General features: G+C 39.7%; 1 protein-coding gene across 1 annotated transcript in view; it reads left to right on the forward strand.

Moving 5' to 3' along the window:
- Positions 1–15,455, forward strand: part of KMO (kynurenine 3-monooxygenase) — an 83,785-nt gene that overhangs the window by 31,590 nt on the left and 36,740 nt on the right. Inside the window, exons 5-8 of the mRNA XM_018557711.1 lie at positions 981–1,029; positions 8,176–8,263; positions 10,742–10,907; positions 14,204–14,275. Coding sequence (XP_018413213.1) covers positions 981–1,029; positions 8,176–8,263; positions 10,742–10,907; positions 14,204–14,275 — 375 coding nt within the window. The remainder of the gene's footprint in view (positions 1–980; positions 1,030–8,175; positions 8,264–10,741; positions 10,908–14,203; positions 14,276–15,455) is intronic.

Genomic DNA, 15,455 nt, shown 5'->3' on the forward strand with positions numbered 1-15,455 from the left:
CAAATTTTAGAAAGTAAAAAAATAAATAAAAATTAAAAAAAGTGATAAAAAAGGAAAAAAATAAAATTAGAGGTGCACTGAAATAAAACCAAAATTAAAAATAAAATGTCAGGCCAAAAACCGAAATTTTTTTTTCTAACCTTTTCCAATTTTTTTTATATAAACTTTGTTTTTTTATCTTTTTATTGAAATTTTTTTTTTTTACTTTACTGTTGGGAGCTTTGGGGAAATATTAGCGGTCTAAACAGACCCCTGATATTTCTCTTTTAAAATAGAAAAAGCAATTGAGCCCTGAATCTATTTTTCAGAGTATGTTTACTATGACCACAATCATGAATGAACAGGAGGTGATGTAGATGTGATGTAGATCACTTCCCATTCATTTATAATTGAGGATATAGTAACCATACTCTGTCCTCCATTATATGCAAACACTCAGCGATCACTGACTGCTTGTACCACTCTCCATCCTGACAGCTGCCACAGGAGGCTGAGCGGGCGATGCGGGAGGAGAGCTCAGCCTCCTTTGACAGCGCTGGCTGTCTCCGCCCACACATCGCTCTCCTAGAGGGGAGATGTGGGAACAGGGGGATGTGGGGAGAGTGGGAACTGTATTTGTAGTCCTCTATAGTTGATGTACTCGGTCTAGAAAAAAATGGTATTGGTGGATCTCTACTCCCATCCATGCTCTTTCGCCTGTGTAGGCAAAAATCCTTGCACCGGCCCTGGTCACACCAGGCTATATATGACAAAATCTTTAGTCATTTAAGATATTATAGTGTGGAAATAGAGACTTGGATTGCGTAGCTATTGCTCAATAACTGTAAATTCCATGGGAGTACAGTTACTCCTTGTCAGATTTCCTGTAATATATACCCTGATGGCATAGTTAGATTTTTTTTCTAGTGTTAACATGTTTCATTTATTTGTAAATGACACTTTATATTTTTATGATTCAAGTATTTTATTTTACATTTCAGTATATCCTGTCAGTTGATCGAGCGAATCTGAACAAAGAATTGCTTGATGGTGAGTAATACAAGTATGATGCAAATAATTAAATGAAAAATGTTGTATAGTAACATAGGCAGGTTGAAAAAAGTCCATTGAGTTTAACCTATAGAAACCTAAGAAAAAATACAAAAAAATTTCATGTCACAAGAACATGAAACTGCAAGCATGACATATGCACATGCTGAAATGAATGGCTGAGGGCTTGTTCACACCAAATGCAGACCAGATTGGCTTGAGTTTATGCACACGCAGTGCAGTGAGTTGTGCCGCATTTTTGATGCGCTCTGGGCTGGTTTTTAGTTTAGAATGGGCTTTTACTGCGTTCCAGGGCATTTGCATGTGTTTTTAATGCGTTTGCATGCATTCCAGAGCAGGTAAAATAGGGCTTGCTGCAGTTTTTTCACATGCTCGGGAACTGAACGCTGCGGTGTGAACTAGAGCCCAATATATAATTTGAATACATTGGACGCAGTTTTGATCTGGTCTGTAACTGCTCTGCACCTGGAACGCGCTTGGTGTGAACAAGGCCTAAAGTAACAATCTCAACAAAAATTAACTCTAAAGCTATAGGATAGAAATAAAATAAAGAAATAAAGCTAAAGCTCTCAACTTTGTACATGTTGGCCATGTTTGTGAGCTTCTTTTTTTGTAGTACCATACTGAATGGTCGTAAAAGTTTATCAAAATGTCAAAAAAGAGTGCACAGAGATACTTCAGAATCACAATCCTACAATCCCCAAACCCCCCACCCGTTCCTGTATACCCAATTGTTCCCTAAAAAATAGAAATATATACTTTAGGTATATGTTTGGTAAAAATTGCCTAGCACCAGGACGGTATGCAAGCACTTAAATAGGCAGCAAAAAGAAAGCGAAAAGTTTTTTTTCTTGCAATAAAAATGACAGCCAAAATACAATCGGGAGAGAGGAGGCGGGTTTAATTTTGAAATAAACATTATAATGTATTATTTGGGATTTGAGAAACAATAGCCACAAATATTGTACAGTGGCTGGGCAGAATGTAAGAAGCTTGGTAAAGCCGGAGTGTAAAAGGAAGAGATAAGGTAGTTTTATCTGAAATAAATAGAGTGTATTATTTGAGAGACTAAAGCCATACATTTTTTTGTAGTTTTGACAGGCAATAGGCCTAAACTGAACGGTGGCAGTCGCATCCACAAAAGATCTAAAGGTTATAATGTTAATCTATAATGTATCTTCCGTTTGTATTGTGGCCCAACCAAGCTGTGTACATAGCTTACAACCACTGAACAATTCGTGGCAATTGTTTCTCAAATAATACATTCATTTTATTGCGTTTCTGTTTCTCTTTTTGTTGCCTCGCATACTGTCTGGATGCTAGCCAATTTTTACCAAACACATACCTAATGTCTATATTTTGATTTTTTTTTGTGAACAATTAGGGATATGGGGATGGATTGGGGAATGTACGGTTGTGATGCTGAAGTGTTTCTGTGCACTCTGTTTTGACATTTTAATAAACTTTTATGACAATGCAGGATGGTACTACAAAAAAGAAAAAAAAAAAAAAAAAACCCTCAATATCTTAAACTGACACTAAACTCAGTGGTTCAATTTAAAAAATGCATGTAAGTAGCCCAACTATTAACAAAAATGTAAAGCTTTTGTACATCACTCAGCTGTATATCCTCAAATCATCTCTAAATTATGCTGACTCTGTTCTTCCTTCTGGAGGATGCGTACTTTTGTTCCCCATGGTTCTTGTGTGTGTTGTAAAGTAGCCACCACTCCAAGCTTGCTCCTGTGATTGACTATAATTTCAATACAAACTAGTAAACTAAACGTGAGATTGCAATCCATTACGGTAACAAGCGGTGTGGAGCGGTGGCTTCTTTGCGACAAACACAGGGACCGTGGGGAACAAAAGAAGCCACCCTCCAGAAGTCCCCACCCATACATACATGCAAACATGTGTCGGGTGCGCATACGTGCGAAAATGACGATTGCGCCCATTACACCGCACATGTTACATATCACCGCGAATGTCGCAGTGAGAGCAATAATTCTAGGGCCATTAATCACTGATAACACTAAACTGATGAGCGGTAAAACCTTTTAAAGCGTCTCCTATGGTCAATTTTGGGTATGGTAGTTTTTTGCAATTTTAAGGCTTGACATGTTTGATGTATATGTACCCGACGTGACCCCGTCTTTTATATTTTACCAAAAAACTGGGTAATAATATATGTTTCCTAACATAATGTAAAAAAAAACTTTTTTTTTTCAAAATTTTCAGTAATTTTTCCTTAATATGGCTTAAAATAAAAGCCGCAGTGGTGATTAAATACCATCAAAAGAAAGCTCTATCTATCCCCCAAAAATGGTATAACATTCATTGCATGATGGAATAAATGTCAGTCAAAGTACTGCAGCACTAAATACTGAAAAGTGGCCTGGCCAGGAAGGTGGTGTAAACACCTGGTCAGCAAGTGAAACTACAGTGCACAAGAAAACACTTCAAAACCACAACCCCCTTCATTTGTGTGGGGATGAAAGCATCCCTGATTGGCTTCTGATTTTCCCCAAACAAGTTGGGGGTGTTGGCCTACCTGACATTCGTCAGGTATTATTGTATATCATTGTATTATATTGCATCTCACCTTGATCGATTGGTTGACTGGTGTTGCAACTCCCAATATAAGAGGTGGGCTATGAAGTTGGCAGGGTACTGTTCCCCTCTTATGGGTATACTGTGGCTTTCATCCCCCATACCTCCCGAAATTTCTTTATATCCCACCATTCCCCCGACGATAGAGATTGCAAGGGTCTCCTTCCAGACCACTGATATCTCACCCTCCCTAAATCCATTGATTCCAGTGATCGGGGACTCAGATTTTCCACCAGGTCTAGACAATATTAACATTTGTCACCTACCGACGAAGCAAAAATTTTGCTTATTTAACTTCATTTCGAATCATCCTACAAATAACTGTAGTATAATTCTAAGTTTACAATATAATGAAGTATAGATGGAGAATAGATGCAATTCAGGGGGAGGGGAGGGGGCGGATGCACATTATTCAGCAATGCAGAATACAGCCAACTATAGAGAACTACAAATCCCAGTAATACATTATACAGCAATGCAGAATGGCAACGGCTATAGAGGACTACAAATCCCAGCAATACTTTATACAGCAATGGCCAACACATTAGCATAGAGTTTACAATCAGTATTTACTAAAGAAATCGGCCTATAACTAGCACATGTGGTAGGTTCCTTACCAGGTTTTGGTATAAGCATAATGTACACATGCGTCGTGTCCCTACAAAAATGTGCCCCCTTACCAATATCATTAGCACACTCCGTCAAACGGGGTGTCAAAATTTCATTAAAAGTTCTATAGTAAATAAGAGGTAGACCAGGTGATTTCCCAATGGCCATATGGACCAAAGCCTTCTTAAATTCTCCCTCCAGAGCATGCAACACAGACTTAGGTAAATCTGCGGCATTTAAATATGATGATATTTTCTCCTTCCTGTTGTCCAAATTAAACGGAGAAAATCTGATGCTGCACATCATATAGAGTACAGTAAAAATCCCTAAATGCTTCCGCAATACCCAAAGTTGTATGTACCATCTCACCCGCTGACGACATCACCCTGGAGACAAAAGAGGCCACCCATTTTTTTTGAAGGGACCTGGCCAGGAGTCTGCTCGACCTATTACCCCATTCATAATATCTGTGACAAGTGCAAAGCCATGTCTCGTCCTAATATCCAACAATGATCTCAGTTCTTCTCTCTTCAAAATCAATTGTGTTAAATGGGTCTGCATTAAAAATTGTTTATGAAGTGTCTCAAGATTATAAATTTCATTTAACAACTTCTGCATCTGTGGCACTCTAGCTTTTTTAAACCAGTACCTAATTCCAGGGTTCAAAATTTCCACTCGCCTGTTCGCATTTGGAGAGTGGAAATGCAGTGGAGGCGAGTGGAAATTCAGTCAGGCTCAAGTCAGTACCTAACTAGTGGGAGCAGCTGCTCCTGCTGGGCTCTCTGTTCTGTCAGCCGCAGCTCTTCACTGAGCTCTGGGTCGAAAACAGAGTGATTAGTAATGTCTGCAGACCTTACTAATCACACCACATGACCAGGGATCTGCCTGCTCGCCTCCTCCCTGCAGAAAGACAAGCAGGTGAGTGGGCTTCATTGTTTTACTTTACATGGTGGGGGACAGGGGGCTTCCTTTATGACGTGTCAGGCACGAGTCCACTGGCAGGATAGGGGAAGGGATGGTGGGGAGCGCCATCTGCCCGGCAGTGAGGAAGGAGCCGGCAGAGGGACGGGAGGGAGACAGGAGGCGAAAGTACATAATTGTACTGCAGAGCAGCCTGCAGGCACACTATGGGGCAGTGATGGGGCCTCATGCGGGAGGACTCAGAAAGCAGCCACCTGAACATAGAGCCCACCGCCTCTCCCTGCCACATGGTGTTCCCGCCGGGAGGACAGTCAGATAAGTTCATGCTTTAATTTATGTGCCTATGTTCTGTGTGTTCTGTGGCATGTATGTAGTGCTCTATAACTGATATAATTCATCTGCATTTCTGTATAAAGTGTTGCTGGGAGTTGTAGTTCTCTATAGCTGTTACCATTCTGCATTTCTGTATAAAGTGTTGCTGAAAGTTGTAGTCCTCTATAGCTGGTGCCATTCTCCATTGCTGTATAAAATATTAGTAGTGGAGGGATGTGAGGGGAAGGAGTAGGGGATGGTTTCGGGATATTTCAAGCACATTTATTGTGCACTTCTTTATTTCTATTATTACTACATTGTAATATATAATGAAATAATTATAGAAGAAATATTTATTTTTGTAACTTTATTTTGTATTAAACATCTAACAGTGTCATTTATAAGATTATTTAAGAAGGTGTGTTTAGGGGCAGAGTTAAGGCCGGGGCAGGGTAGGGGCTAGGTGGGCAACTGGTGGCGAGTAACTCCTAAGGCCTGGCTAGTAGCTCAGGACTTTAATTTTTGACCCCTGCCTAATCAACTTGTGGATAAGGCATATTCTGTTTGCGAAAACCAGGCACTCTATGTATCTGGTCCATCTCAATCAATTCAGTTACTGGTTTTCCCATGTATAAATTAAGGATCCCTTGTACCGTTGAGGATAACTCCTGATCCCCAGTCGCTTCTGGAATACCCCTTTTTCGGATATTATTCCGTCTTTGCCTGTCCTCTAAGTCATCCACCTGTGACCCTAGGCTTTGCAACTGGCGGAATACTTCTTTCAGCATATTCTGTGAGTTTACATGTGCTCTGTTGCCTCCACCCTACTGTAGAAGCCTTGCAGATAACCTCTTATTTCCTCCATACCTATCCTCTGCCGCGCCTCCATCTTTTTAAGACAGGAATCTTTCTTTGTTGGCAGGAGGGATAGATGTTTTAACAATGTTCTAGGGAGTTCTGCCTCTGTTCATTCAATCCTTGAGTCAGATAACCCCCGCTGGGAATGGGGACCAAAGTCTACAGGTTTAGGAAGGCATATAGGGATGAGGATGCACCAGTTAATGTAGTATCTGCTTCTGGTGAATGGCAGTGTGTTATTCCTCCATCTGCCTTACGAAAGAAAGCACCAATGTCTGTAACAGAGCCCTCACTCCTCCATGGACAGACCACTCTCCCAGTGCTTGCACCCTTTTACCTAGGTGCCCCCTAAAAGTGTAACTAGGGACCACATCCTAGATTCTAGATAACATCTATAAGTCCCGTTCATGACAACTATAGACTTTTGGTAGAAAGCAGCAAACTTCAGAAATTTGGAAGCTGAGGTTTACCTGTGGAAATATTATGTGGCAACTTTATATTGTTGGAGCACTGGAATAGACTACAAGCTTTGAGACACAAATCAGAATTTTCCCAGCAGCAAACATGTGAAATTTGGCAACATAGGTCCAGCTGCAGAAATATTGTGTGGCACCTTTGCTGTCCCGGAGCACTGAAATAGTGCTGCAAAGTTGGAGACAAAATTCAGGATTTAACGTGCAGCAAGCGTTAGTGTGTAAGCTTAGGTGTGCCAAAATAGGGCAGGATTGAAGGCATGAGCTGATAATGTTGACAGGTATACTTTTTTTTTGGGGGGGAGGGGCTGATGACACTGAAAATGTTAGTTTTTATCATTAGTAGTAGGGGTTTTGTACTGACATACAGGTGAAACTCGAATAATTAGAATATCGTGCAAAAGTAATTGCAGTAAGTGCTGCAAAAGGGGCCCAAACCAAGTACTGAGTACATATGCATGCTTGTACTTTTCAGAGGTCCGATATTGTTCTATGTACAATCCTTGTTTTATTGATTGCATGTAATAATCTACTTTGAGGTTGTGGATTTGGGGTTCTTGGGGTTTTCATAAGCTGTAAGCCATAATCATCACAATTATGACAAATCACGGCTTGAATTATCTTGCTTTGCATGTAATGAGTCTATCTCGTATATTAGTTTCACCTTTTAAGTTGCATTAGTGAAATAAATGAACTTTGCACGATATTCTAATTATTCGAGTTTCACCTGTTATTTCAAAGGCCATGCAGTGCATTATGGTTACAAAAACTTCATCCAATTTTAAGTATAATTTATTAAAGTGTATGTAAACCCTTTGTAAATAAATTAACTTCTCGGGTTTTTCTACCTTTTGGCCTGTTAAATATACCATTGAAAGCATTTTGTTATATTTGTTTGCAAAAAAAGTGACATTTAGAGCTGTCCTGTGCACACTTCCTGTGTTATCTCAATTACTTTAATTAGCTGAACTAGTTGGCAAAACACAAGTTGGCAGGACTGACACCACGCAGTCCACAAAGATGCTGTGTGTTGTCAGCCCACAATAGGATCAATGGGTATTTAATATACTTGCAGAGTCTTTAAAGGGATAAAACATAGAGAAATGTGCATATTGAAGAGATGTCCTGATTATTTTTTTTTTTTGTTGCCCTGATTTATGCATAAGCATCAGATTACAGCGTGATTTTCAAACAATTGTCATCTCGTGGAGAGCCTAGAGTATCATATTAGCAAGAAGGCAACTAACGTTTTCAGAAGGGGGTTGGGACTGACAGCATAGGTGTTACCCTCATGACATGCTTCTTTTAACAATGAATGTTATTTCTTAAAATTTTTTAACAGCTGCTGAAAAATATCCAAATGTAAAGACACATTTTGAGCACAAATTAAATGACTACAACGTTGAGTCTGGCACACTGGTTTTTAATGGGTAAGTTATAAACTTTACAGTTACAAAGTTTAAAGTGTAACATTTGCTGTTACATATATTGCATACATTGCAAGAATTTTAGTAAACTTGATTGTACAATCCCACATGCTGCCATTTTATATTAGAACAAACACATTCATGAAATGTATTTGGACCACTCCATTTAACGGTGCACTGCTGAGAAGGCTGCTATGGATCTAATTATTATTTATCTAATAATTCTATATACAGTAAATCATTATTATATAAATTATGTATTTTATGTAACATTACAATATTTTTTGTACATTTGCTGTGAAAAAAAACACTCCTCCCCTTGTCAAGTACATATTTGCAAGGATTTTTTTAGCAAACTTTATTGCAGAGTTCCACCTGATGCTAATTGTATAAGAACAAAAACACTCACTTTCTCCTTCCTTCAATCACTTTTTACTTCCTAAGTACTTAGTTGTATGATCTTTCTGTTATAGGAACAGGATTAGTACAAATGTTGTAGTAAGAGACAAACCACTCAGAACTGCAGTGAGCCAGTCACATGACACAGACTTGCCACCTTGGCCAGGCTGGGAAATAGACTCCTGGGACCAGTAAATTCACTAATGCCATAACAGTGCTGAGCACGGCATGGAGTAAATGTAACAGATATTTATGGTGCTGTCATCCAGTCACTGGGGGTACCCTTAATCACACCCCTGACCGATGCAGATCAGAGAGTGTAGGCTTCTTATTTCCTCATATCTTTAGCAGTGCTCCTCTTCTGGCCCTGTGCAGATGCATGCTGTGTCTGTCTGTCCATCTCCTACCGCCACACACAGCATTGGTAAGAGTGAAATGCAAACACCTATGAGTGGCACACTGATGGCCGGTGTTGTATGAGTCATGAGTTTGCTCCCTTCTGCAGTGAGAGACACAGTAATAGAAAGTTTTACAATGAATACTGTAATTTAGTCAAGCAGAGAGTTGACTGTGGCTTGGATGACCATGGTGTTCTTATAAGTCAGTCAATCATTGACAGAGTGGACATAGCATTACCCTGGGGCAGCGGCTTGGCTCACTGGTGAATAACTTGAGTTAGGAGGTAGAAAACTGGAGGAAATAATAAAAGTTGTATAGGACAAATTTTCTCTCAACTGGAATGCATACCAATCGGCTTTTAAATTAGAAATTCTCTAAACTGTGTGGAAAACATGAAAGATAGACGCTGAATGGTTGCTACCAGTTGCGGTAGAGCGTGTCAGACACGTTTTATTAATTTCCCCTATGAAATGACAGCCATGTACGGTGTGAATTGTCTTATTGATATATTATAGGGGCAAACGCAACACCTTAACAGTAATGGTAATGGTATAATAGGCATATATGCAGCCTGCTTTGGATAATTCTTTGTGTGGGCCTTTTCTAGGTTCTGGCTATAATTTTCGTATCACATAATTGTGGATATACAGTACAGGGCCTTGTATCAGCAGGCCTGTCTGATCTAGTTATTTATAATTCAGTTATAAGCAGTTAGTTATTTGGCTAATAGATATGTAGTTATTGGCACCAAATGAGCAAACTTGATATCGTGTATTTTAAATATAATTTAGAGCAGTGGTTCTCAACCCGTGTAACCTCGGGACCCACATGTTTCCTTGGTCATTAAGGCGTGACCCAAAAATGATTTCATTTCTGAAACATTTAAAAATTTAGAGGATGATGATGATTGATATAAATTATGTAAAAGTATTATACTTATACATACATACCATAATGTATACTTATGGTATGTAATTGTGTCCTCTTAATAAGTGGCATGTTATATCTGATATACTGTACTAAATGTTTTGTAGTTTACAGAATGGAACACGAGTTTGTTGTCTTTTTTTTGTTTTGGTGACTGAATTATAACACTGTGCAACAAATATATTTATACTACATAGTATAAATTCTGTGAAAGAAACCTTTTGACTTTGTTTTCTGTTCCTTAATGAGCCCACACACCTTGCGATAATCGCGGGAAATCCCGCGATCGTACCATTATCGCAAGGTGTGCGATAGGCATGCGACCTCTGCTACTGTAAGGTCGCACGACTTTTATGTTAGGAACATGTTCGAAAACCCGCCGAAAATCGTACGATTGTCGGTGGGTGTGTAGCATGTTGGTGAGATAAGTGCCGCACGGGCCGGTGTGCGCAAGCGCACACTGCCCGTTCAGCATTGCGGTCATCGGAAGTACGATCTGCCTGTCCAAGATAGGCAGATCGTAAATGTTTTCAATTACCTTACAACCATCGTAAGACAAAAGTCTTGCGATGGTTGTAAGGTGTGTGCCCAGCATTACAGGAACACTACACAAAAGTAAAATTTAGTGTATCAGTATATATGGTATAAGTACTGTCCTGGGAATCTATAGCATCACAATGCGAGGTATATTGTATTTGTAATAGCATAATGTATTCTACAGGAGGAGGTTAATATGCATTTTCCCTGTATTTTCAGGAGCTTAAAAAATAGAATGCACACAAAAGCAGATTTGATTGTCGGATGTGATGGTGCTTTCTCTGTTGTACGAAAGCAATTTATGAAAAAGACACGCTTCAATTACAGTCATGTATATATTCCTCATGGATATAAAGAATTAAGCATTATACCAAAAAATGGAGAGGTAAGAGTGCAATTAAACTACATGGTCTACTTTTTATGGTAATTATAGTTAGAAATGCTAGAAATCTTTGTCGCTTTAATTTTGCCCATTAGCTTCATATTTTGAATTTGTAACATGGACAGTGTGTCTAATCTCATATTGTTGCACATTTCTATAAATACCATTACTGACGTTTGATCCAGGTACAAGTCTTCTTAAATACAGTAACACACCAGAACACCAAATTTGTTCAAAGTGTATGTAGTGTAACAAGGACACTCCACTGTAGTCCAGGTAAGTCAAGTAAAACGCAGTTTATTAAAAGTGCAAACACAAAGGGGGTGATTTACTAACCTAAACACACGCACGCACTAGGTGCGTGTGATTTTTACACAGCAAAACGTATTTATCAACCAAAAAGTCTCTCAAAGCATTTTTCCACTAATGCCATATATGGAAAAATCATGCACATGATGCATATATAATGCTGCTTCACAGTTTAGATAAAAATGGTTAGCTCATGCATTTACATTCCTGCATTCATCAACGCAAGCAACACAATGTAGAGCTAATTTACACAACATCACCTTGCAATTCATGCAGGGCTTTGCACAACACACCTGCTGGGTGTGTACACACTACAAAGGTGTCTAGATTCCACCAATAGATCATGCTGGGAGGGAACACACTACAGAGGTGTATACTTGTTCGTGGCATGTTTATAAGGTTAGTAAATCAACCCCAAAGTCTCTGGTCAACCACGGGGTAGCCTTCCCCTGTTCACATAAAGGCCAACATTTCATGCACTTTTCATGATAATCTGCCTTCTTTAGCAAATACCGTCCTTTTAACACATACCGTCCTTAGTAGCTTTCCTCAGCTCCAAGGCTCTCAGCACACCTCAGTTTGATACTCACACTGCTCTCCCAGCAGCGTGTCCCACAGGTCCTATTGGCACCGACCTTCCTGACCTCTCCCAGCCTCCCCCGGCTGTTCCTTGTGCGTCCAGCACGCACCCGAGTCTGCGTGTGTCCGTGTGCCTCCTGCACACACAACTCCAACACAACTCTCTGAATTCTGGTCCAGACTCCTAATAAGGCTGCTCTCAGCCACTTGATCCAGCTATACTGGTCATTGGTAACACCTGGCCCCAGGACTGGAGATCTCATCCCTCTAAGGCTGGGTTCACACCTTAGCGCATTGGAAACTCGCGTTTGCCGCGCGTTTCTTACAGCGCGGTTTTACCGCGATTTGCGGTAAAAGAAACGTGCGTCAAACGCGAGTTTCCGAGGGGGTATCCGGTTGATAACAGCGGGATACGGGCGTCAATACGCCCCAAAGAAGCTCATGTACTTCTTTGGGCGTATGGCGTTTTATCCCGCGATCGAACGGGCAGTAAAACGCGCAGGTGAGAACCATGCCCATAGGCAAACATGGGTTTTCACCTGTTGCGCGTTTTACCGAGCGTAGGAACGCGCGTTAAAACGCTCAGGTGTGAACGGGGCCTAAGAGATCTCCAGAGCTCCAGATCCCAGCTACATTTAGGAAAACCTGGAAGGACCTGAAAAGCCAGGCTCTTCCTTATAACATTGTTTACATTCTGGACCCTCTCAGCCCCTTTGGCTGAGAGTCCTGGGTGCCAATGTTGTCATGCTACCTCACGGCATTGCCATGCACTGCCACAGTAGGCAAAAAGAAAAAATTGTAACTGTGAAGGTTCAATATGTTCCTTTACCTGTATGGCATGTTTTGCAGCTAGTTTTCCAGCTTCATGCCTATTGATCTTGCCAGTAATTATGCTTTAGGACCACTTCTTGCTGATCACAATGTCATCCTTTCTTATGTTGCTCCAATCACTCTGTGGTGACTCAGTTTCTTCCTTCAGTGTCTTAGCCTTGCCTGTTGGGGGAGAGGCCAGCCATTTCTACAGCAGCAAGTCATGCTCAGCACTGCCCTTTATGTCTGATACACAGCAGCAGAAGCTAATAAGAGTCCTTTCCCCTCCTAAAACATCACAGGAAGTTGTGCTTCTCTCCATTCAACGCTGCAGGGGAAGAAAAGGCTTAAGGAAGGGTCATAAATGACAAATTATCAACATTTTCTGTGCTCTGTTACACAGATCAGATGATGTGCCATGCAGCTATTCTTTGGTTGCATAAACCTTAAAAAAACTAAAACTTTTTTTCCATTAAGGCAGCTGAAGGCCCTTCGTGTGTGTCTGCACCAAATAGAAAACCAATAAATGGCAGTTGTTTAAAACATTTTATACTGAGCAAGGGAAAGTTACACAAGAGTAGATCAATACACGGAACAATACAATACTTCCCCATCATATATTTGCAAATATATGTGAAGCCACATGCAGGCTTCTATAAAGATCTTCTTAATAAAATCTAGACAAAAAAAAAATAAAGACAAAAAACAAACATACTGTACATGCTGCATGTCATTTCTTATTCAATGCCTAGTAGATGGTAATACCTTTACGCGAATTCCATTCCAGAAAAATTTAAATCTATTTATTTTAACTTGGCAGGCCCCTTGTGATGGCAATACTTTTAATTTTAAAAAAAAGAAAAATGCTTAACATCTTTTTTAAAGCTTAACAAGATGAAAACACACACAATTTTTTTTTTTTTACATTCATATAAAAGCACACACGTTGGGTGCACGCAAATAGGAAACAAATAATTGCACCACAAATATTAGGTATCACCGAGTATGCCGGAGTCAGTGCAATAATTCTAGGGCCACCATTCACTGTTAATTGATGAGCTCTAAAGGCTTTTAAAAGTAGTGGCCATTGACAATCTTGGTTACAGTAGTTTTTTGCTACTTCACAGGTTCGCATAAGTTTGACACTTGACATATATGGTATCTATTTATTCGACACAGCCTTATTTATTTTTTACCAAAACATTTGATATTGTGCTTTTGTGCACTGAGTGTATTTACTAAAATATAGATTTGATACACAGTAGTGTAATTATCATGTGACATAAAAATTGTAACTGTTAACATTTTATACAGCTAGGCAGACTGCTATTGATGTCAGAGGCAATTGTGGGATTTTTCTGTGGTGGTGGTGGGGGAGGGGAATGAGTCTCCGTGTAGATAGTTACATGCCCTCAGTTAAGCCCTTGAGTACTAGACAATTGAGAAACATGGAAATTATATGAACTGGGTATACACAGATTAGTCTTTTAAAGGGATACCCCCTTAAATAAATAGGATATTCTTGGGAACATATTGGAGAATGGGACTTTCTTGTAAACTATACTGGATAATTGTTAGTGTTCTTTCTTTTTTTTTTTAAGTTTGCTATGGAGCCTAACTACTTGCACATATGGCCAAGAAATACATTTATGATGATTGCACTTCCTAATTTGGTAAGTAAATCTATTATATTTCATGTATATGAGATGGTACGGACCTTTTAATTTACCAAAGTCTAAGTTGCAATAACAACATTGTGCAGAAACAAAAGAGAACACAAAAAAAGAAATAAACCATCAATGTTTTGGGAACACTGTGGCCTCTATTCTCAAGGTGATAGACAATATAGAAGCTTAGCACACACAAATATACAGTATACTCCCATCCCCAATTGAAACGCAACCCAACTGTGAGCCTAGGGATTTTCTTATGCGATATCCAGTCACTCTTTGTGCATTGAAGAGGGCACCACTCTCTAAAAAAACGGATCACATTCACTATACAAAAAAACCTAGATACTGAGCTAGCCAGCCTTTAAAACGTTTTTTTTTTTTAGTTAGCCTCTTAGTTCTTGTAAAACTTTCCTCTTTGTTTGACCACATTTTCATTTTTGCAAAGGGCCACTTTAAGTTCACACTTACATTTCCATAGCATGAATCTACTTTTGAAGACCTACCTTTGCTTTACATTACTTCCAGTTCGTAAGATCTGCCTTGTTCCACAGCATCTCCGGTTTCATGGGTACATCACTTTCGATCTGTGGAATGCATGGACATGGTTAGTAGTACCTTGGGGCAAACTGCTCTCCATCCAGATTGCAGGGCACAGTTTACTCATTTTGATATCTGGGAAGCGCTTTTGCTCTCAGATGAGTTTAAAGGGTGGCTAGCTCAGTATATAGGCTTTTTATATAGTGGGTGTGATCTGTATTTTGAGAAGCAGTGCCCTAGCACCGTAAGCACACCACATCTATGTTTGTTATTGCAGGAAGGGTGACTGGATCTAGCATAAGGAAATCCCTAGGCTCACAGGTTGGTTGTGTTTCGAATAGGGATGAGTGTATATATTTGTGTGCGCTGAGCTTCTATATTGTCTGTCACTCTGAGAAAGGGGACCACAGTGTCTCCCTGAAATGTTGTTGGTTTTATTTTTGTTTTTTTCTTTTGTTTCTGCACAATGTTTTTATTGTATCAAAATAGTGCACAGCAATAAAAGTTCATATAAGCAAAACTGTGCAAAATGTATAATCATCCCATATTACTGTGTAATGTGCCATTTAATATGTGTGTTGCACAGTGGCGTAACCAGAGTTCTGGGCGCCCGGGGCAGAATTTTTTTTTTCGCCCCCCCCCC

Source organism: Nanorana parkeri, unplaced genomic scaffold, assembly GCF_000935625.1.
Source record: "Nanorana parkeri isolate BGI_ZX_2015 unplaced genomic scaffold, ASM93562v1 scaffold296, whole genome shotgun sequence".
Classification (NCBI taxonomy): domain Eukaryota; kingdom Metazoa; phylum Chordata; class Amphibia; order Anura; family Dicroglossidae; genus Nanorana; species Nanorana parkeri.